We start from the raw sequence: 23,573 nt of genomic DNA on the forward strand, positions 1-23,573 counted from the left end.
AATTAGTTTTTTTTATTGTAACACATGTATATAACATAAAATTTGCCATTTTAACCATTTTTAAGTGTGCAATTCAGTGGCACTAATTGCATTCACAAAGCTGTATAACCATCACCACCATCTATTTCCAGAACTTTCACATCATCTGCAGCAGAAACTCTGTACGCATTAAGCAATAATTTCCAATCCCCATCCCCCACCACTGATAACCTCTAATCTCCTTTTGCCTCCATGAACTTGCTTGTTCTACATATTTCCTATCAGTGAGCTCAGACTGTTTTTGTCCCCGTGTCTGGCTCATTTTACTCAACATGATGTCTCCGAGATGGAACAGAACTTCATTCCTTGTTTAAAGCTGCCTAACTGGATGCTTTTCATAGCAGCCCTGTGAAGTGGCTTATGTGGCCCTTTTCCAGATAAGAAAACTAAGGCTCAAAGAGAGGTGATGGGTGGTGTGATGGTGGCTCAGTGGCAGGAATTCTTGCCTGCCAAGCTGGAGACCGGGATCGATTCCTGGAGCCTGCCCATGCCAAAAAAGAGAGGTGACGCCCCCACGGTCATACGGAAGGCAGGGATCGCAGCTAAACATGGAACTCAGACCTCTCAGAGGGACGCAGTGGCTAAGAGCAGGGTTGAGCTGAGTGGTTGGAGGCCAGTGGCAGTGCCACCCTGAGCCTCGGTGACCTCCGCAAAATGGGGCTTATAGAGCCTGCCTCTGAGGGGTGCTCCCCCTCGGGAAATGAGGTAGGCCTTGGGTGGCAGGGGAGGGTATGATAAGCCATAGCTTTGATTCCTGTCAATATCAGCCAAGGGTGCTGAACTGTCCCTGAGGATTCTACTTCTAGCACCTTCTTGCCCTCAAGGTGGAGCTGGGGGTGGGGGTGGGGGAGCGAGTTAGGAGCCCTTCCTGTAGGGAAAGCTTTCTCCGAGGCTGGGCCCAGTGGCCAAGAGGGCAGAAGCCCCCTCTCCCAGCACAGTCCTGACCCCGCTGTTATTTTTTCCAATTGAAGAAGAAAAACATTTCCTCCTGCAGCTCTGCCCTCGGAAGCCAGAGAGCTGAGGACAGTGGAGCAGGGCCAGGCCCCGCCTTCTCGGGGTCAGCCCAGATACCCTCTGAGGCACCTTGTCCTCATCCTCCAAGGTGCTGGAGCAGGTCAACATTTTCCAAATTTCAGTTACTCTCGTACCACCTGGATAATGTCCCACTTCATATTTGTCTTTAACTCACTTAAAATATATATTTTTTATTCAGAAATTTTCACACACGTCATCCATACACGGTGTACGATCAGTGGCTCACAATAGCATCACATAGTTGTGTATTCATCACCACGGTCATTTTTAGAATATTTGCACCACTCCAGAAAAAGAAACAAAAAGAAAAAAGAAAAGGTTCATATATCCCCTATCCCTTACCCCTGCCTCTCATTGACCACTAGTATTTCAATCTACCCATTTTACCCCTTACCTCCACTATTATTTATTTATTATCCACATTGTTTTACTCATCTATCCATACCCTAGACAAAAGGAGCATTAGACACAAGGTTTCTCACTATCACAAGGTCACACTGTAAAAGCTATATTTAACTCACTTTTTAAAAAAGTTTAATAGATGCATTTGTCAAGGAAATTTTATATCATTGTCCTACATGGAAAACTGGTACCACTTGCCAAAACCAGAAAGTAACTGCAAATAAAAAGAAAAGCAGGGGATGCAAGTAGATTTCTGGAATGCTGATGTCAACAGCACCCTGTGGACAGGACAAATGTTAAAGATGTTGGTCCCAAACTGAGACCTTCTCCTAGATGTAATCAGAAGGCTTGAACAAAACACGAAAAGGCCCTAAATCACCATTTGAGTCAGGGTTAGCTGGTGCTGGGTTAATCTAGGGTTGATTAATCTGGTTTCATTAATTCAGTTAGTTAATGCTGGATAGGTGTGGGGATGGCAACCTAACCTGTTGCTCTCCCCATGCCTGTCTCCCTGGGGACCACTTGTCTCTCCTTGCTTTCCTTTAAAATCCTTTCTAGGAGGATGCCCCAGTGATGACATGAACTCATTCATCTGTTCATTCATTCATCTGGGCACCTCCTTGTCACCTGTCCATGACCTACCCTGGCCTGGAAGGCAGAGGGGAGAAAGCACAGGATCTAGAGACAGATCTGGATTTGAATCTTCACCTTATTAACCCCCTCAGTTTCCCCATTTGTGAAATGGGTTCAGTGACCCCCTCCTTGAGAGCTGGCTGCAAGGATGGCATGAGATAGTATGAAAAACAGTTCAAAGGACGCAGCTCTTCGTGGACAGAGGCTGTGCCAGCTGCCACGGGGCTCAGGGCAGGAAGTGGAGTCCTGGTCTTCTGATGTCCCCTGCCCTCACCCCCAGGATGGGCTGCGTGGGCAATTCCTCACTGCAATAAGGGAAGAGAAACTGGAGTTTGCTATGCCAGCAAACTGTGCTTTTTGATTCCTCATGTTCTCTAGGCCTCACAACCTCCCAAGGGTAGGTGAGCTATTACAACTGTCCTCATCTTACAGATGAGGAAACGGCTGCTTAGAGGGAGCAAGTGCTTTGCCCAAAGCCACATAGCTTTGCCCACTATGGGCTTACCGTGGGATCCTGGCCGTACCCCTGAATTCTAACCTGGCCCCCCGCACACCCCCAACCCCTGGATGATTGCTAAGTTGCACACTCTCAACTTGTCAGGAGGTTTATGTCCAAAGTGCCCAGAGCCTTCCCCTGTGGGCTGAGCTGTGATGGGAGCATTATCCCCGAGGCTCGGTGGGGGGAGCTGCAGGATGCAGCAAGATGTGCTTGGAGACAGGAAGGAAGAAGGGAGGGGCCAGAGAAAGGAGAGAGGGGTGAGGGGACAGAGAGAACGAGGAAGACACAGAGAGAGTGGAAAGGAGCGGAGGGAAGGGGAAAGAGACAGGGAGAGAGGGAGAAACAAAAGGAGAGAAAAAACTGGGAGGAGCTAGAAGGCCAAGACAGAAGAGGGGGGCGGGGGAGAGGAAGAAAGGATAAAGAAAGACAAGACTGGGAAGGAGACAGACGGATGAACTGTTACTGGGGGTGAGGGGGTCACTGAGGAGGGGTGGGCTGGGGGGTGCATCAAGGCAGGTCCCCCTGCACCCCTGCTGGACCCCCTAGTTCACCCCCACGTTTGGCACACGAGCACACCCCTCCACCAAGATGGAGTTGGGGGCATCAGTCCTATCAGGCCATCCTCTTGAGCCTGGGTGGACGGGACAGGGTGGAGGGAGAGGAGATTTCCTGCAGCTGAGTGCCCCTCGCCATCAAAGCAGTGGCCGGTAGGGGGGATGAAACAGGTCGGAAAAAGGCAGATGTGGTGGGCGAATGCTGCTGGCAGGAAGACGAGGGTGTTGGAGCAAGGGAAGTAGGGGGTGGCGGTAGGCCTGGCTTTCCTGCCTGCCTTGTGGGACACAGAGAGCCCCCCTGCCCTTCCTTCCTGGCTGGGTGAGAACACTATCTTTCTGGAACAGGTGAGGTGATGCCAGGCCTCCCTTAGAGAGGGGGCCATTGGACATCACATGGTGGCCCTGGGGGATCTTTGGGGGATCCCATTCTGAAAGGCTGGAGCTGGCCTGGAGGCCGGGAGGGGGTATTTCAGACAGGGGGGTGCTTTTAAACACTTTGGTTCTACTTCTTATAAGCTGTGCTTCTTGGCCCAGTCCCTTCACTTCTCAGGGCCTCAGTTTCCATATCTGTAAAATGGGGATACTAATAGTACCAACCTCAGAGGGTGGCTGTGAGGACCGAGTGACCAAGTACATGCAAAGCGCTTGGCTCGGGGCAGTCAACAAACTTCCGGAGCACCAGATCCTGTGGGCCGTGTCCCAGCTCTGGTGCTGGTAGAGCTCTGGGAGCTGGCAATTCTTGCTACCTGCCTCTGACCCGGGGTCCCCTGCTCCTTTCCAGGCAAAAGGAGAAGCGTGCCCAGTGCCAGCTCATTTGCACCTAAACTTCCGTTAAGCCTGGGGTCCTTGGTGTTATCCTTCCGGAGTCCTGAACAAAGGGGAAGTGCCTGGCTGAGGGGTAGTGGATGGGGAGGGTGGCGGTTGGCAGGGCTGGGTCCCCATTGGAGGCAATCCAGCACCTGGCTCAGGGTGTTAGCTCCCTGTGGCTCAGCCTGACCCATGGCCTGGTACAGGCCTAAAGTATATCCATTCTCCATGATTTCCTGATTTATATGTCTGACCCCTGAGAGCTAGCCCTCTGTCCCCACCACTTGGAAAATTCCCTTTATGGGTTTGGCGCTTGGGATCATGGGGTCTGAGGTGCCTGGTAACCCCTGTCCAGCTGGCTCAGGGGGAATCGAACCCCAGGCTGAGGGCCGGAGGGCTGGACAGGGCCCAGGGAAGGGGAGAGCTGCAGAATGTGAGGTGGGGTGAGGGATAAGGAGGGGCTGGGGATGAAGAAGGGACAGAAGGAGAGAGAGAGACAGAGGCGGGGGAGAAATGGGTGGGTGGTGGTACAGAGGGACAGGGAGAGAAAGTGGGGGGGGGGGGGCAGAGAGAGAGAGCAAGGATGGAGAGACAGCAGAGTCGGAGAGAGCCAGCGAGGAGAGGGAAGAATCGGGAGATTGACAGCGACCCAGAGGGAGTAACTGAGTCAGAGAGAGAAGAACCTGAGACAGAAAAAGAAACGCACACTGGGCTTGGCGGAGAGGGGAAACAGAGACTGTGAGTGTGAACGAGAGAGCAAGCACGAGACAGGGGGAGAAAGAAGGAGAAAACGGGAAAAGCCGAAGTGAAACAGGCCGAGCGACCAAGGAGGAGGCAGGAGCGAGCGACGGGGGCGGAGGCAGCGCCTGGGAGGGAAGCTCGGGCCGCACTAGCCGCGCGGGAGGATCCTGGAGGGCGCGGGGCGGCCGGACCCACCGACAGAGGCGCGGGACCCGGCGGCCCGAGGGCGGGGCGGGGCGCGGAGCGGACGGAGGCTGCGGGGGAGCCCGAGGACGCCGGCTGGGCGCGGGGCGCCGGGCGCGGGGCGGCGGCGTTGGGGGGTTGCGGGGGGAGCCCGGGCGACGGGGCGCGGCCGGGGCGGGGCGCGCGGGCGTGTCGGCGGCGGACCCGCCCCCGTCCCGCCCCCGGGCCGCGGCGGCGCGGCAGAGCCGGGCCGGGGAGCCGGGGCCGGGGGCGGTTGGCGCGGGCAGGAAGCGCCTCGCGGCCCGGGCCCGCCCCCCGCCTCTTGCCGCCTCCGGGCTCCCGGCTCCCGGCCGGGCCGCGCCCCATGCACTCGGCGCGCAGCGCAACCCGCGCACGCCCGGATGGCTCGTCGCGCCGCGGGCGGCGCAACCCTTAGCGCCCGGGCCGCCGCGGCCAGCCCCCTGCCGCCGCGCCCGCCGCGCCGGCCCCCTCTGCTCCTGCTACTGCCGCTGCTGCCGCTGCTGGGGGCGGCGCGGGTCGGCGCCCTGGAGATCCAGCGCCGGTTCCCCTCGCCCACGCCCACCAACAACTTCGCCTTGGACGGCGCGGCGGGGACGGTGTACCTGGCGGCGGTCAACCGCCTCTACCAGCTGTCGGGCGCCAACCTGAGTCTGGAGGCTGAGGCGGCCGTGGGCCCCGTGAACGACAGCCCGCTGTGCCACGCCCCGCAGCTGCCGCAGGCCTCGTGCGAGCACCCGCGGCGCCTCACCGACAACTACAACAAGATCCTGCAGCTGGACCCCGGCCAGGGCCTGGTGGTCGTTTGCGGTTCCATTTACCAGGGCTTCTGCCAGCTGCGGCGCCGGGGCAACATCTCGGCCGTGGCCGTGCACTTCCCGCCCGCCGTGCCGCCCGCCGAGCCCGTCACCGTGTTCCCCAGCATGCTGAACGTGGCTGCCAACCACCCGAACGCGTCCACCGTGGGGCTGGTCCTGCCGCCGTCCGCCGGCGCGGGGGGCAGCCGCCTGCTGGTGGGCGCCACGTACACGGGCTACGGCAGCGCCTTTTTCCCGCGCAACCGCAGCCTAGAGGACCACCGCTTCGAGAACACGCCGGAGATCGCCATCCGCTCCCTAGACGCGCGCGGCGATCTGGCCAAGCTCTTCACCTTCGACCTCAACCCCTCCGATGACAACATCCTCAAGATAAAGCAGGGCGCCAAGGAGCAGCACAAGCTGGGCTTCGTGCGCGCCTTCCTGCACCCGCCGGACCCGCCGCCGGGCTCCCAGTCCTACGCGTACTTGGCACTCAACAGCGAGGCGCGCGCGGGCGACAAGGAGAGCCAGGCCCGGAGCCTGCTGGCGCGCATCTGTCTACCCCGCGGCGCGGGCGGCGACGCCAAGAAGCTCACCGAGTCCTACATCCAACTGGGCTTGCAGTGCGCGGGCGGCGCGGGTCGCGGCGAACTCTACAGCCGCCTGGCGTCCGTCTTCCCCGCGCGCGACCTGCTCTTTGCGGTCTTCGAGCGGCCCCCGGGAACCCCCGCGGCCCGTGCCGCCCCTGCCGCACTCTGCGCCTTCCGCTTCGCCGACGTGCAGGCAGCCATCCGCGCTGCGCGCACCGCGTGCTTCGTGGAGCCCGCGCCAGACGTGGTGGCCGTGCTCGACAGCGTGGTGCAGGGCACGGGGCCGGCCTGCGAGCGCAAGCGCAACATCCAGGTACGCCCGGGCGGCGGGGGCGCGGGGACACTGACGGCTGGGGAGCAGGCGGGAAGCCGGGCGCGGCTGTGCACCAAGCAGGCCCGTGGCGTGAGCGAGCCGGGACCCAGGTGTGCGGGTGCGGGCGCCCCAGTGTGTACTCGGGGCCACAGGTGTCCATTGGCGCAAATACGGCCCCCATGTGCGCGGGGTGACTCAAGTATGAGTGCGGGCTTATAGGTGTGATAAGAAGGTGTCTTCAGATGAACGTGCTTCCAGGTGCGCTCCGAAGGAGGCCACAGGCAGCATATGTGCGTGCGTGGTGGTCACAAGTGCTTGCTGAACTTGGAGTGCACGGCTGGCCAAAGGTGTGTGTCGGGACCACCTGTATGAGGTGCCTGTTGGAGCTGTCGCCGAGCACTGGGAGAGCTGATGTGTGCATGGGTTTGGCAGGTGTGCACGGAGTCACATAGGCATGCACCAGGGCCCCGCAGGTGGGGGGGGGGGAGAGTGGGGGCGACGGGTGTGTGCGACAGACTTGTTTGTCCGTGATCCGGGACCTGCCAGAGTGCAGGGCAGGAGAGTGTGTGCGGCCGGGTGGGCCTGGGTGTGCAGAGGGACCTGTGTGCCAGAGGATGCAGGTGTTTGAAACCCAGCATGTACTCAGGGGAGGCAATGTGGTTGGCATGCAGGGATTTTGCTCAGGTTAGTTTTTATTCACTCATTCCACAAATATTTCCTGAGTACTCAGTTTGTACCAGGAATAGGGGATGTGGGGATAATCAGTAATAGCACTGTGAATAATAACTCTCTCAGTTCTTTCAACAACCCTGTGATGTACAGGGGTGGGGGTGGGGGGAAGCACAGAGAGGAGGCACAGAGAGGTTAAGTAACTTGCTCAACATCACCCAGCCAGTAAGTGGCAAAAGAGGGATTTGAACCCAGGCTGTCTGTGTTCTTAACACCAAGCCTTTGCCGCCTTACAGATCTCAGGGTGTGTGTGTGGGGGGTGTCCCAGGTGGCTGGGATGGGCAGGTGGGGGGCCTGGAGGTGAAGAAGGGTATCTGTAGAGGGTGGGGGAGGGCTCTGGGACTCAAAGAATGAGGAGGGGCCAGGTGTGGGGTCACACAGGCTGGATAGGAACAGGGCCGAGTATCAGAGGCTGGGATGGGCAGCGGCTAGGGGTGCCAAGTCGAGGATTTCAGTTGCATGTTGAGTGGATTCTGTGGCATTGAAGGGGACATGAGACAGTGGTGCAGGAGGGAATTTTGTGCTTGGGTTACAAAATAGTTGAGCCTGGCCATTGCCCTCTAGGAAGCCCCACTAGGAAGGGACCACTTCTCCCACACACCCAGGGATGTGGGCCCTTCCATCAAGAAGGTGGCTTGGAAATGACACCTTGCCCTCATACCCTGAGCCTTTTTTACACTCTCCATTCCAGATCTGAATTTGGGGAACCCATTTCAATCCCAGGCCTTCCCACTCCTCTAGGAAGCCTCATCCCTTCTCTGTGACTCTGACCCATGATTGTGGCAGGAATCTCACCAGATTAATTATTCCCTCTGCCCCCCCCCCCCCCACCCCGTGGGCGTCCCCAACACTGGGGCTTTGAGCAAACAGATTCCTTGTCCTGCTGTCAGGCTCCCAGCTGCCCAGCACCCAGCGGCCGCCCTGTAAATAAAGGTCACGGGGTGGGGGTGGGGGTGGGGAGCTGGGCCAACTGTCCCAGGGGTGGATCCCCTTGTCGTGGCCACCATGACACTCCCTGCTTTTCAGGGTGCCGGCCACTGTTGGTGGGAACCCCACCTCTCCTGACCCTGGAACCACGTCCTTCCGTCTGGAGAGCAGGCGCTAGGGGCATGGGGGCTGGAGGAGGTGAGGGAGAAAAGCCCTGCTTTTCTGAGGGAAGGGCGCCAGGCCCTGTGTCCCAGCCCTTCCGTGGGAGCTGATCCGTGGGATCCCTCAGCCGGCCATGCTCTCTCCCTCCCACTCTGGCAGGAATGTTCCTGCTTCCCACGTTCCCGTGTCCCCCAGCTGGGCCCCCGTGTCATTACTCACTCCTGGGGGCGGGGTCTCTCCCGGAACATGGCCCCGGGGATCGCGGCCCAGGAGGGCCTCAGCCAGCACCTGCCTGGACCCGGTCCACCCACCCCGCTGCCCTTCACCATGCTCAGCTGTGGGCCTCGGCCAGTGCCTCCTGGCGGGATTGCCCAGAGGTGGTGCAGCTGGATGTGGGGCTGGCTTGGATGACCGTTATTCTGGTCCTGGGTTGTTGTTACCTCCCCAGTTGCAGGCGAAGAGCTTGGCCTCTGTACCATATGAAGAGCTGCCTGGGTTCATATCCTGCTCTGTTGCTTCCCAGCTGTGTGGCCTCAGGCAAGTGGCTTAGCCTCTCTGAGCTCAGGCTCCTCATCTGTAAAGTGGGGAGCACAGAAGCAATCCTTATCTCCAAAGGCTGTTTTAAGGACAAAATGAAGACTTAATGCAAAGCACTTAATTCCTGGCACCTCGTAAGCACCAGGTTAGTGTTAGTTGTTCTCGTTGTCATTGCTGTTCCCAGCAGACATTACCCTGAGTCTGGGCTTCGAGACCTCGGGAGCAAACAGCACCTGAATTTGGCTTGTTCTGGGGCAATAAGGAGGCCACCTCTGAGCCCCAGATAGGGACTTCATCAACATTTACTAAACCCTACTATGTGCGTACCCCTAATCTGTGCCATGTGGGGCCAGTGGTGAACGTCACTCACCTCCATTCTGTCTTTGTGCATGTGTGTGTGTGTGTGTGTGTGTGTGAGCAGAGGACAGGCAGGCAACCAGCAGTTACAGCACAGGGTGATGGGCTCCCAAGAGAAGGGTGCCAAGGCTTCCCAGGGCAAGAGGCGTGGAAGCCAAGGTGGAAGAATGAGCAGGAGTCTGCCAGGGCAAGCTGGAAGGAGAAGAGAAAAGGCGCCCAGGCAGAGGGAACAGCCTATGCAAAGGCCTGGAGGCAGGACATAGTGGGGCCAGCCCGAGGAATGGAAAGAAGGTCAGTATGGCTGGGGGAGTGGACAAGGAAGGAGAAGGGGGGTGTTAGTGGGGCACGTCCGAGGCTGGAGCTGGTCCTGGGGCCACAGGGGGTCATGAAAGGTTTCAGCGTCAGGAGGGACAGATCTGAATGAGCACCTCAGTTTTCCCCCACTGTAGAACAGGGATAATAACAACGGTATCTCCCATGTAGAATTGTTGGGGAGATGCGGTGAGCTACTAGTGAGTGCCTGAAAGGTGTTTGTGACTCATGGTTATTTTATTCAGTCTCGATGAGAAGGTGAGCTGGGGGGCGGGCAGGGTAGCAGGGACGCTGGGACCACCTTCCAGGCAAGGGGGCCACTCATTCATTGGCAGGTATCTGTTGAACCCTTGTCATGTCCCAGGCCCTGTGGCGGGTACGGGGCACAGCTGTGAGGATGGGGTCAGGGGGCGTGGGGGGCAGAGCCTCGTGCTCCCAGGATGTCCCAGTCCTGGTCCGAGACGTGGAAGGAGGCAGGTGCGTTCGGAAGAGGTTTTGCGGGCACAGAGGTGCTGGCAGCCGCAGAGGTGGTTCGGCGGGAGGGAGGGGCCGGAGGCTGCCCAGAGGCTGACCCCGCATAGGGGACGCACCTCACTGGGGTTGGGCTGGAGGTTGTGGGCAGGGGTGCATCTCTGGGAGAGGATGGGTTTGGTTATGGATTTACTGGGTGCCTGGAGTCCTCCACAGTCCCCCATAACAGCCTGGCCCCGACTTCTCAGGTATCAGGGTGGTCTGGATGGGGCCACACGTGGAGCAGAGGCTCCTGGCTTTGCCATCTGTCTGCCAGGGACACAGGACCTCCAAGCGAGGTGACACAGGCAGGGGTCTGGAACCCAGCCTCCCGCTCCTGCCTTTGGGGGTCTCTTGGCGACACCTGGGGCCTGCGGGAACCCCACAAGCTGCCCATAGGTCCAGAACGTTTGTCAGCGGCCTCTGGGTTTGGCTGCATTTTGTTCTCTGCTTTCCACCGTTAACATGGTGAAGTCTTGGTCCCTGCTGCCCGTTTCCACCTGAGAATCTAACTGGAGGTGTGAGGGCAGAGGCAGAGTCACCCGGCTCCCCGAAACCCTTGGAGGCCCCGGTGGTCCCTAACTTTGTCCTTGATTAAGTGGGAGCATAATTGGGGCTGTTGGAATATTTTGAGAGAGAAATTGAGTGAGGCACTCGGTTTTCCTTTGAATGTAACTTGGATCCCTTTCTTCAGATCACAGCCTGTGAGAGGTGAAAGGGAATTGGGAAGGTGTCACGCATTATCATTGGGGGAAACTGAGGCACAGACAGGGCAGGCTGAGCCTAAACTCCCTTCCCCAAACCTTTCCCCTCAATCTTTGAATGACCATAATATTTGTATTATTAAATCAAAAGGAAAACCGCCAGGCAGACGTCAATGCTGCCTTTTCAAGGTATCTTTTTATAGTAAAGGTGGAAAAAAAAAACTTCTCAGGCAGTTTTAAACTGGCATGTGGTGGGTGGCTGCGTGTAGGCAGGAAGGCGTTTTCTGAACCATTGAAGGGGCTGAAATGCCAGGTGGGGGAGGAGGGAGAGTGAGCTTCCAACATGAGCTTTACATTTTGGCTTGGCATAAGGAAGGGCTTGGTAGTGAGCTCCCCCCCCCCCCCCCCCGTGGCTTTGGGTGCAAGCAGAGATACTTGGCAGGGCTGTAGGAGAGGGGATTCTGGCAGGTTGGTCAACATGACTTTCTAGTCTGGAAAGGCAGACAAGGGGTGGTTGGGCCAGGAAGTGGTTAACCCCCCCCCCCCCGCCCCAATCCCACCCCAGCCTGAGAATCAGCAGTTCCCACTCCGAGGTACACAGAGTAAAGCTGACTTTGAGTCCTGTTTTCCTGCCTCCAAGCTGTGTGACCTGAGGTGAGTCGTTTACCCTCTCTGGGCCTCATACTTTCTCATTGAAAAATTGAGCCTGTGCATCCCTCTTAGGATGTGGGCAGATTAAAATCTCACACGCACTGCCCAGGAAATGGCAGAGGGAGGTATTATTATTACCAGGAGGGAGAAAATACCCCAGGGAAAATTGTGCTAAGTGCATGGAACAGCCAGCCAGGCCGGGGCACTTGGAGGAGGGCAGTTTATGGAAGGTGGTCTGTAGGGAGGTGACACCTCCCAGGCTCTGCAGAGTGAGCTGAGGGTGGCAAGACAGTGGGGAGAGGCGAGGGTGTGTCTGGTGCTGTCCCCACCCGAGCAAAGCTCGAAGACAGAGGCTGAGATGCAGAGAGCAAGCTTAGAGGGCCCCCACTGTGGTTACTATGGTGAGAGAGTGGGGTATTCTTGGGGAAGAGTCCTGGGCCATGGGGGTGTACCCAAGTCCCATGCCTTCCTCGCCCTCCAGGGCAGTTGTAATAATTACCCAGCTCTCAATTCTGAGCGGCTCACAGCCACCCTGTGAGGTAGGAAGTACTGTTTTCCCCAGTTTACTGATGAGGAAACTAAGGCCGGGAGAGTTGAAGGGACTGGCTCAGCATCACACAGCTGTAAGTATGGAGTCAGGACTTGCAGACTGGCTGGCTGGCTCCAGGTGAGGGCTGCCTGGGAGGAGCCCTAGGAGGTTAGGGGAGGCAGGGAAGCACCTTGATAGCATTCATCTTTGAAAATTCGCTTGTCTCATCCCTGGAGGAGCAGACCCCTCACCCGTGAGTGGGCATATGGTGGGGGGGCAGGGCGTGGGTTGCATGGATGATTGACAGATCCTTTGAGCGCTGCCATCAGTAGTCCTGACTATAGCCTGAGACCATGCCAGGTCCTGTTGGTTAGTGCCAGGGGGTGGGGTCTGGGCAGGCAGCCTTTTCCCCTCCAAGGTGGCAGCTGGCTGCCTGCAAATTTGCTGATTCTGGAGAATTGACCAGAAAGCTCTTTTCATGTAGTATCTTTTTCCATGAGATGCATGGCATCCCCAATCTACAGAAGGGGAAACAGAGGCCCAGAGAGGTTAAGTGACTTGCCTGAGCTCACACAGCAGGTCAGAGACAAAGCAGATATCGGAGCCTGTGTTTTCATCACCTTTACTCTCTGATGTCTCCCAAAATGTTGACTGAAGGGGGTGTGAACCAAGGGGTCCTCAGGGTCACAGTGGAAAGAGGTGAGTGGGTCCATTTTATAGGTGAAGAAACAGACCCTAGGAAGTTCTGCTCCCACTGGGGCTGATGTGCAGAGCAGAGAGTATTTCCTGGTGAGACCTGCAGGCTGTGGCTCTTGATAGGGGTGTTGGTGGCTCCTGTCCCATTTCCCCAAGCCTGTAACTCTCTCCATTGTCACCCTCCAGAGCCCATTACCTCCTTGGCAGTGTCTCATGTCTGTTGGGACTCCTGGCAGAGGGTTCTCCCGAGTATGGGAGCACAGGAGGGGCTTTGGCTTTGTGACGTGTCACCACCCCTCCCCCCTTAATAGATGAATCTTGTCCCATTCTCCAGGAGCTACCAGAACAGCTAGGGAGATCACGACAGTACACATGCCATACCCAATGCCGTATGCTGACCAGTCCCATCTGAAGAAATCCAGGAAAGCTTCTCAGAGGAAGGGACATTTGGGTTAGGACTTTGATAAATGGGGAAAGTTTTGTGGGGGTGGAAGGGAGGCATTCCAGGAAGAAGAAACATCAGAGGCAATGGCTTAGAGATGTGATAAAACATGGCCTGGGTAATAGGCAGGGACAAAACTGTAAAGAGTGGTCAGGTTAGAATCCACCAGGCAGTGGGGAGCCAGCAAAGGCTTTTAGGGAAGAAGTGGCATAGTCAGATCTGGTTCTAGAAAGGTCTCTGTGGCTGCCTGTCCCCCATTTATGCTGCCAGGTGCCTGCAAGAGTGGGAGGTGGAGAAACTTGCCTAGAAGCCCCCACTGTGGCTGGACCAGGTGATTCTGGAGGGCCTCTCCAGCTCTGGCTAAGACAGTGTGGGGATTGCTATGGAAACCAGCCTGTCCCTGCATGGGGACAGGCCCAGAAAGTCTCCTGGTGCGAGCCACATAGACTTGGATCCTGGCTACCCCCAGAGCGCAGTCATTTTCTTCTTTGCAGAGCCCTGGTTTGGGCCAGGGGGGAACCAGGCAGGCATCCTGCGGCCGGGCCCTTGCAGCCCACTCTCGGGCTGGTGGTCCATGCCGCCGGGATCTGCCCAAGTCAGAGAGGCCCTCCCCGCCCGATCCATCGGCCTTTAGCCTGAAACACGATAAATCAAGCTCTGGAGTGGGGAGGAAGTTCGCAGCTCCATTACGAGGCCTGGCGAGGCCCCAGTGGGGCGTTAATCATGTAGCACTTTATGCTCTGATCGGTAAATAATGGGGGGGCAGTGGGCAGAGGCCTTGCAGTGGGAGCCAGCCCCAGGAAAGGAGCTAAAGAGGGATTGGCGTTCCCTACCTCACGGGACTCTGCCCATCACCTGCGTTTGAGGCACGGGTGATTGAGCCCTACAAAAGTTACCTTATCCTTCATGGACCTCAGTTTCCCCAGCTCACGACCCAGGGCCGTTTTAGCTCCAAGTTACTTAATTCCCAACAGTTTTGGGGCGGCGAAGTCGTGAGTGAGGTTGGGGTCTCTGGGGCTAGCCTGAGGGTCTGAGTCCCAGATCTGACCTTTCTGGCTGTGCAACCTTGGGCAAGTCACTCGACCTCTCTGTGCCATGGAGTCCCTTGCTGCCAAATATCAACTCATTAGGGTGTGGTAAGGGTTACACGAAATAATATGGGCAAGAGGACTTGGCGGTGCTGGTGATATGACTATTACTGTTGTTTAAAAAATTATTTTAAAGCCATCCCTTCTTGATCTGGGGGGCAGATCTCTGAGCTGAGACATGGGCAGCTGGAGAGAAGGAGCTGCTATGGTCATATCCATTTCCCCAACGCATGGGACCGGGCCAAGAAATGTTTGCTGAGGGCCTCAAGCCAGCCCTGCCCTCCCAGCTGTACCCCCAAGCAGCGCTTGCAGGGTTGGCTCTGCGACCAGCTGAGCGGAGCTCCTGGCGGAGGGCACAGGCTAGACCAGTAGGCACCGAGGCTGGACTGAGGCCAGCACCTCCAGGGGACAGCAAGGAAGGTGTGAGCTCCAATCTCCAAATCCCTCACCCCCACCCCTGAGAGAGGTGGTGGCAGACTGTTCCTGGGAGAAGTGGCTGTTGCAGCTCTCAGCTTCTCCCGGACTGGAGTCCCCTTCAGGGGAGGAAGCTGGGACTGAAACTGTTGCAGGCTGAGGAGGGGCCCAAGACCCAGCCTGCTGCCCGCAGCCCCCATCCCCCCTGCCACTGGGAGGGGGGGATGACTTTTCACATGGGGGCCAGAGAAGCGTCGGGGGCGCCCAGCCCACACTGAGCTCCTCTGGGACCTGAGGAGGAGGGCTGGAAACGGGGCCAGGCTGGGCCGGAATGAGAAACAGCTTCGAGAAGGGGGAGCTGGGCATCCAGCTAACAAAACAATCAGCGGCTGCAGCCCGGGGTTCCCAGGCAGGCCCTGAGCAGAGCGGGGATGGTGGGGGGGGTGGGCCTTGGGGGGCCAGAGCTCCCCACACCCGCGTCCTGGCCTCAGATGTTCGACTGCAGGCAGCACAGGGGTGTCTCGTCCCACGTGGCAACCTCTGTTCTTGGGTGTCCCCGAGCCTCTGCCCGGCGGCCCACATAGCTCATCAGGAGCATTTATTGAGCACCCACAATGCTGACTCCAGGGAGCGATTGTGAGCTGGGCTCTTTGCAGCAGCCCCATATGGCCGGTGCTGTTATGGTCCCCACTTTTAGGTGAAGGAACTGAGGCTTGGAGGGGTGAGGGGGGCGTCCCACAGAGAGTGAAGAGCCATGGGGTGGGGCCTGGGCAGGAGCCTCAGTTTCCTCATTTTTAAGATGAGCATGCAGCAAGAGTGGGTGTGCTCCTGCCCACCCACCTACCCCCGGTGCCCTTAAGTTGTAGCCCCCCCCCCCCCCGCTCCAGCCAGGCCTCTGACCTCAGGCGGGGGCCGTCCTTGCAGCTGTGCCCGGCAGGGCTGGGAGACCTGCCAGCGGCAGGCCGGTGTCCCCTGCCCAGCCATATGGTTTCACTCAGGGCCACCCGGACGGCTGGTTCACACGGCCCTTCTCAATGGGACCCAGCTCACTTGGGTGACCTCAGCACCCTGGGGTGGCAGTGACTTACGTCCTCCAGCGAGAGGAAGTCTGGGGAAACTGAGGCAGACTTTTCCAAAGCTCTAGAAGGAGCTGACCGAGCCACCATATTCATTGCCTCGTTTGTCCATTGAGCCTGCCTGGTCCAGACAGCCAGGGGCCAGGGGGAGAACTACCACTTGCCACGCTGTGAGTCCCGGGGAAGTCTCTGCCCCTCCCTGGGCCTCAGTTTCCCCAATGTGCTCCTCCAGGCTGCTTTTCCTTTCTGACTTAGGGCCAGCCTCCCGACTGTTATTCTCTGGCCAAGTTGGCTGCCCCTTTCACCCCCCAGCCCCTCCAGGAAGCAAGCATCTTGGTCACTCCCTGGGAGTGCTGGTATTTCCTTTCTTGGCGGCAGCAGGAAGCTTCCTCCCTGGCATTGGGGGCTGTGGACAGAGGCACTCCAGCCCTGAGTCCATCCTGCCCCCTCGTGTGGCTGGTACACAGCAGGCCCATGGCTCTTTTCCTGCCTGTTTACCTGCCGTGGAGGGGTCAGCTCAGTGGATTCCCTAGTTTAAGAGCCATGCCGTTCTGAGAGGCAGCACACGCCGAAGCGGGAGGAAGGAGACTGGGTGTGGGATCACATCCCGACGAGACCACGTGCCACTGGGCTTCCTGGGGAGACACTCCTGGCCATAAGCCTCAGAGCATCTGGAAAGCAAGGGGAGGGGGGCGGAAGGGCCAGGGATTGCAGGGTGATCAGGCTTTGCAGGAAGTGACATCCAGGCTGGGTTGGTGGCCCTTTATTTTAGAACTGGCTTTTGAGACCTCCAACAGTCTGGGCCTGTCAGATCCCCACTGTGTACCTTGCCTGGTCTCTCCTTGCTGCCTCTTTTCTTGTTTTTCTGGGGCCCTCAGAGCTCCTAGCCCTATGGAGACAGGGCTTGTGATTCACTCAAGTCTTCATCCTGAGTCTGGGATACACATGGGGCAGGGCCAGATTGAGCAGGGCCTTGAGGTTCCAGGAGCAAAGTTTGAGTTTATGTTGAGGGCACTGGGGAGCCATTGAAGGTTGTTGAGTTGTGGAGGGAATGTGATCTGCTCTGTAGATTTTTTGATTTTGGAATAGATTACAGGACAGCTGCCAAGATAGTACAGAGAGTTCCTGTATACTGTTTCCCCCATCGCGAACATTTTACTTTACCATGCACATTTGTCAGAACTAAAACCGACATTGGTAAATTATTGTTAACTCCAGACTTTATTCCACGAATGTTCTTTTTCTGTTTCAGGATCCATTCCAGGATCCCATGTTGCATTGAGTACCCTCGAGTTTTAAAGGCTCCCTCTGGCTGCTGTGGAGGGTGAATCCGAGAGGGTGCAGCTTTGGAGGTGTCGGGGGTGCAGGCAGCCCAGCCCTGAGTTGACTTGAGTGTTTAACGGCTGCCCCACAGTCCGCTGCTAAATACCCCAGGAACCCAGTAAAACTTGACTTTCCCAGGTTTCTCAGTAACAAACAAAAACTGCAGGCAGGAAGGTACCCTCACTTCCAGACACAAAGCAGCCAAAGTAGTCAGGCCTGGTACAGAACCAGTGAGTCTGGAAACCTGCCTTGGTGCCCGCCATTAACACCTCATCCTCCTTGAAGAGCCACCTGTGGTAGGACTGAGGTTCAGTGGGAGTCTGTGGGCAGGATATGAGGCCCAAGAAGCTGGCTCACTAAGCTCTCCCCCCATGTGGCTTCCTGGGGAGAGAAAGTCAACACAATTATAGTCAGTAGTGAAATCAATATGTCAGAATTTTAATGGGAGCACGGGCAGAGCTGAGCTGCAGCCCCAGGAGGCAGCCAACTGGAGGGGGAAGGGGCATCCTGCCACAGCAGCCTGCTCTAAAGAGTCGCTGAGACTAGCAGCTGTTATCCATTCCATTTTAGAGAGAGATAAACTGAGGTTCTCAGGGGAGGCAAAACTAGCAGTTAGATGTTGCCTGGTCCTGTACACCTGCCTCCCTAATATTGCCATTAATACAGTAGGCCCCTCAGTTTTTCAGCATTCAACCTCTACTTTGAAAGGAAAGTAAGCTGAATGTAGTCATTCACACTTTAGTCAAAATTAGTCTCCATTCTTTAGTGATTGCTCACCTCAGAGCGTAGTCTCTGCCCTGGTAGCTTAGGCATATGCTAGAGTGATAAATATGGAAGTGATCCCCAGCCCAGCACCACTGCAGAGGAGGGGAGGCTTTGAGCTACATCTTTTTTTTTTTTTTTTTATACATCTTAAAGGCTGATAGGAACTTGGGACCTGGGCATGTATGGCAGAAGGAACAGCATGGGTCAAGACAAGGAAGACTGAAGCACCAGGGGCAGCATGAGTAGCTTGACTGGCTCAGAGGAATGGAAAGGGTATTGGCAGCTGAGGGAACATTTATAAAGGTTCAGAAACCCTGGGGAGGGAACATGTGGCCACTTTTGAGGAACTGCAGAGATTGGTGTGGTCATAGCAGAGAGAGTAAGGGCAGGAAGGAGGCGACCATTTGAGGCCTGCACAATTGGCAGGAGCCAGAATCTCCAAGGTCCTCAAATGTCAGGCTGGAGAACTGGGACTTCACCCAAAGGACAGTCGGGTGCCAGGGGAGGTTTTACGTCAGGGAGGGGAAAACCAGCTTTGGGCTTCAGAAAGGCCACCCTTGTGGATTGGTGGGGGCTGCTGTGACAGTCAGGCCTCCCTGGCTCTGAGGGTTATTTGAAAGAGCCACACTGAAGGACACTTGAAGAAAGGGCGGGGCTGAGGGTGAAACTTGAGGCAGTTGTGAGAAGGTCAGGGTGACGTTTTGGGCTTAGGGAGCTAACTGCCCCTGGAGAACAAGTTCAGCCCAGGCCATGCTCAGGATGGTTGCTCTGTCTCCAAGCTCCACTGTCCCCCTTTCCTGGCCTGCAGCCCCCTCCCCCAACAGGGGAGCTATTTCCCACCCTCCTGGGCCGACATTCATCCAGCTTCCTTTTTTTGTACTAGTTTGCAATTTCTCCCCCTCTACCCTGGCATTTGGGGAATCGGCTTCCCTCCTCAGAGCACAGATCATTTGAAACAGCCAATGGCTTATTTCTCCTTTAAAAAAAAAATTTTTTTTTAAATTTTATTTTTAGGATAAGGAAAAAAAGAAAGTCGGGGAAAGGCTTTTTAGAAAATTCCTTCGGTGCAGAATTAATGGCTTGTGAACGTCAGGGCAGGCGGGTGAGAGCCGATTCCCAGCGTGCCCCCCTTCCCCTCTGCTGCTCTGGCCCAGAAATCACCCCAAGCTGGGTGCCTGGACTGGCTTTTCCCAGGACCCTCACACCCACCCCTCCTGTCGTGGCTGGCGGGACCCCCAGTCACAGGGCTGGGGCCAAGAACCCCAAAGATGTCACCTGGGGCCTCCCGAGCCCCCACTCCCGCCCCCGCCCCCAGGGGCCAGCCAGAGTACTGGGAGGACAATCATGACCTCTGAGGAGGAGGCTTTATAATTTTAATTTAAAAACAAATTATTTTTTCAATGACACAAGTAATCCATATTCAGAGAAGAAAAGTTCTATAAGTCCTAGGGAAAGCATCTATAGTTCCTTCACAGTGGGGCTCAGGGCCCCGGCACCCATTCTCCTCCCCACTTGCTGGCAGGGCTCACCTTGCCTTTTCCCTGTTGCTGAGCCGTGGGGTCTGTGAGTTTGAGGGACAGCTTAGGGGTGGGGGTGGGGGACGGGGTTCAGCACCCATGTTCCATGGCTGGACCCCAGTGCAGGCACACACAGGATGAAAAGCCAGGCAGGTTAGATCTGAGACTGAGAAGAAACCAGTTATACGGGAAGCTGGGGGAAGGGCAGTCCAGGAGAGGGAATGGTAAATGCAAAGGCCCTGTGGCAGGACCCAACTTACAATGTTCAAGAAATAGATGAGGCCAGTGTGGCTGGAGTGGAGGGGCGTGAGATGGAGTCAGAAGGTCCTGGGGAGCCCAATGGGGCAGGGACACTGGGAGGATTTATTCATGGAAGCTGTTGGAAGGTTTTAAGCTTCAGAGACCTGCTTTGCATTTTAAAAGAGCTCACTTGGCTCAGTGTTGGGGCAAGAGTGGATGCAGATGTAGGAGGGACTGGGAGAGCTGTCTAAGTGAGAGGATGGCTGCCTTAAGATGGTCAGAGGCAGCTGAGTTAGAAAACTTCCGAGATAGGCATGATTTACTCCAAATTCCGCTTCATAATAATAATATTAGCAGTCATGCCTGAAACAGCTGTAGTGACAGCTAGCATTTCACAGGCACTCCCCGTGGACCATGCACTGTGCAAGCCCTTTAGGAGGGATTCTCTCTTCTCAGCCCCTGAGAGGGAAGAGCCCGTAGATGCACCCATTTTACGCTGTGTAAAACGAGGCTCAGAGAAGTGAAGTAAGACCCCTTACTCAAGGACTTCGGCTCAGGGTGTCCCTTCCCACCCCAGCCTGCTCCAGCTCCCCCAGGCTCAGGGCTCAGCTCCCCTGAGGGCCACACCGGGAAACAGGTCCCAGCCTAGAAGCCCAGTAGATCTCATATCACTGTGTTTATTTGCCCAAGGACAGGAGAACCCACTATTTACTGTATTTTGACAACTAGCTCAGCTTTTGAGCAGAAACCATGCAGCTGACCCTGTTGGGGTGCACGGTTAGTTTAGTGGTTAGAATGGCCACCTTGCATGCGAGAGACGTGGGTTCGATTTCCGGACCATGCACCCCCACCAAAAAAAAAAACAACCAAAAAAACCATGCAGCCTCACCATCAGCCTCTTAGGCATACCAAAAAGCGGGGGTGGGGGAGATGGAAGTAAAAAAAAAATCCATAAGACCCCTCTCCAGGCCACGCCCTAAGGCTGGGTCCCGTGCCACATTCTGGTGACTCCTCTGTGTTCCGGCTCAGAGCTTCTGACCCCCAGATCTTGGTGTACACAGGGGTGAGCTGAGGGCTCCAGAGTCCGCATGGTGTTCAGGCTCAGCTGCCTGGTTTTGCAACTGGGTGATCCCAAGCAGGGCACTGCCCCTCTGGGCCTCAGTTTCCCCATCTGTGAGTGGGCCTCTGAGGGCTCTCAGGAAGCGGATTCAGGAGCCTTGACACAGAGTGAGTTCCCCATAACTGTGGCCTATTATTATACTTATCGTTGCAACTATTACTTTTTTGTTTATGTACCATTTTTCTTTTATCAGAATGGCTGCATGATAGCCTGTGACTTTTCTGTACAGGTTCTCACTGTCACTTAGGGGCAGGAGTTGCTGTCCTGGGTGATGTGCCAGAATTTACGTGTTCAACCCCCGCCAACTCTGAGCTTCTCACTTTTCACTCTTACAAACTGTGTCTGCAGCTTTGTGCATTCGCACAATTTTTTCAAAGGTGCTTCTTGGAGGCCTCTTTTACCTTTTATTTATATATATTTATAGAAATATATATAACATAAATTCATATATTTATTTATGAATATTATATATATTAAATTATATATATGTATATATTAATATATATATTTGTGAAGATTGCCTAAGGAAACTTTGAAAGGACCAGTGAGACCAGGAAAAGGCAGGAGATGGCAAGAGCAAGTCCAGGGAACTGCCAGGGGCTGAGGGTCGCCCCGCATACCCGAGGCCAGGGCCGGACACTCTGGTGAACTGGGGCTGATTTGCAGTTTTGGGGTCCCAGGTGGCACTGGGCTGAGTGTGGGCGGCAGGACTGAACAACGTGCCCGGCCTCTGTCCTGTCTCTCTCCACGTGCTGCGTGGCCGTGGGCAAGCACCTGACTCTCTGTTGGCCTTGGTGTACCCATCTGTGATGTGGGCGAGTGAGGGGTGCATCAGGAGAAACCAGGAGACTCAGCCTAGAGTGGCATGCTGCTGGGGCTTGGTGGGGGTCGGGGGTGTCAGAAGGAGGAGGGAACCCCATGGCTGCTGTGGTGACACAGAGCTAGCCAGGGCCTTAGAAAAGCCAAGCAAAGGTGGGAGGGAGACCTCTGTGGGCGTTAGCAGGTAAGTCAAGGCAGATGACTCTGACGCCTCTGCTGTGCCTGGCTGTGGCCAGCATGGAAGGGGCAGCTCCAGGGGCAGTGAGGATGTGCAGCCCTCACCCTGTGTCCCTGCCCTTCTCACTTTCCTCACGACTCCTCCTGTCGGGTTCTCCGCACCCTTCAGTGTCATCTCCTTGACTGAAGTCAAGTTTGGGGCTGGCATTTGGGCATCAGCCGAGAGCTGGAGATATAAAGTGGAAATGAGAATTGAAAAAGCTCTGATGCGGAGACCGGAGAAGCCAGCTGGCCGTGCGCGCTGGGAGCCAAGGAAGGTTCTGGAGCCGAGGTCTAATGTGCCACTTCCCTTGCAGCTGCAGCCGGAGCAGCTGGACTGCGGTGCGGCCCACTTGCAGCACCCGCTGTCCATCCTGCAGCCCCTGAGGGCCACGCCCGTGTTCCGCGCCCCGGGCCTCACCTCCGTGGCGGTGGCCAGTGTCAACAACTACACAGTGGTCTTCCTGGGGACCGTCAATGGGCGGCTCCTCAAGGTAGGGAGAGAGGGGGCAGGGAGCCTGGGAGTCCTGGGGGGGGCAGCCTGGGTCGGTTTCTACACGGCCTTTCCAGGTACAATAATCTCTCCCGTTTTCTCCTGCTTGCCTAACACTGTACAGTTTGCAAAGCATTTTCACATCGGATTGGGTTTTTTTTTCCTATGACAGTAGAAGCCCCTCAGGGAGAAGAGGGCATCTGGGGCTATGGAGAGAGCCCCTCTTGCAGGGTCTCCGAGGCTGGGGCTTTGACTCCAGATGGCTGAGAGGAGCAGTCTCCGGGCCTGGCCACTTGCTGGCTGTGTGATCTTGGGCAACTCACTTTCTCTCTCTGGGCCTCAGTTTCCCCATCTGTTAAAGGCCATAAGCTCTGCCTCTTGAGACTGTTGTGGGGCTTTGATGGGGGAGGACTGCAGCCTGGTAAGCAGAGGCTCCATTCCTATCCCCTCCCCAAGCCCACCCAGCCCCTCTCTGAAGATTCCCCCACCCCCTGGGTGACTGGCTGGCAGGAGGTAGTAATAGCCCAGACTCTGGCTCTGAGATTCCTGCAGCTGGGAGGGGGTGCATGGAGTCCAGTTTTCCTCTAGGTCAGCACAGACATGGCAGGGCCTGGTCAGCCCCCAGATGAGGCCCTGCACCTGTCCCTCCCTCCCCAGCTCCCACAGCCTTCTCCAAACCTTTCTCCCATGCCCGCCTGCTGCCTGATACAAGCTCCATTGTGCACCAGGTCTGCGTAATTGGCTCACATCCCATAACCCAATTCCTCGTAGCTGCCCGGACAGACATCCCCGACCCAGTGGGAGTGAGGGTCAGAGCCCTAGCCAGCCTGCGCTGGGTCCTGGCTGCTCCACCCACAGCAGTGGAGAGGCAGAGCATAGGGTAGGGGTAGGGTCCCCCTTAGCCTGGTGAGGGTCCTTGCATGATGGAGGAGGCAGCAGTGGGTGGAGGCCTGTGTTTTCTAATCAGATGTTCGAATTTGGATCCTGGCTCTGCCACTCCCGGCCGTGTGGCCTGAGCAAGGTCACCTCTCCTTCTGGGCCTCAGTTTCCCTGCATGTCACAGGGAAAATGAGCTGGACCACTCAGAACTGTGGTCAGAGTGCACATGGAGAAGCAACGAACTGCAGTCCACCTTGGGATGTAGGTGTCCACCCCCCTCCACGAAGCTGCAGTTATTAGGCACCTACTGTCTACCCAGGGCCTCTAAGGGCATGGCCTGGACATCCTCTTATTTCAATTTCCACACCCACAAAGGGAAGCGCGCTCATTGTCCCCACTTCATAGATGAGGAAATTGAGGCTGTGAGAAAGGAAACTACTGATCCAAAGTCATGCA

At 56.6% G+C, this 23,573-nt stretch overlaps 1 protein-coding gene across 1 annotated transcript in view; it reads left to right on the forward strand.

Moving 5' to 3' along the window:
- The first annotated feature begins 5,294 nt into the window (after positions 1-5,294).
- The window catches only part of PLXND1 (plexin D1), a 53,536-nt gene continuing 35,257 nt past the window's right edge, over positions 5,295-23,573 (forward strand). Inside the window, exons 1-2 of the mRNA XM_077116476.1 lie at positions 5,295-6,611; positions 22,063-22,239. Coding sequence (XP_076972591.1) covers positions 5,295-6,611; positions 22,063-22,239 — 1,494 coding nt within the window. The remainder of the gene's footprint in view (positions 6,612-22,062; positions 22,240-23,573) is intronic.

The sequence above is a fragment of the Tamandua tetradactyla genome, chromosome 9 (assembly GCF_023851605.1).
Source record: "Tamandua tetradactyla isolate mTamTet1 chromosome 9, mTamTet1.pri, whole genome shotgun sequence".
NCBI lineage: Eukaryota > Metazoa > Chordata > Mammalia > Pilosa > Myrmecophagidae > Tamandua > Tamandua tetradactyla.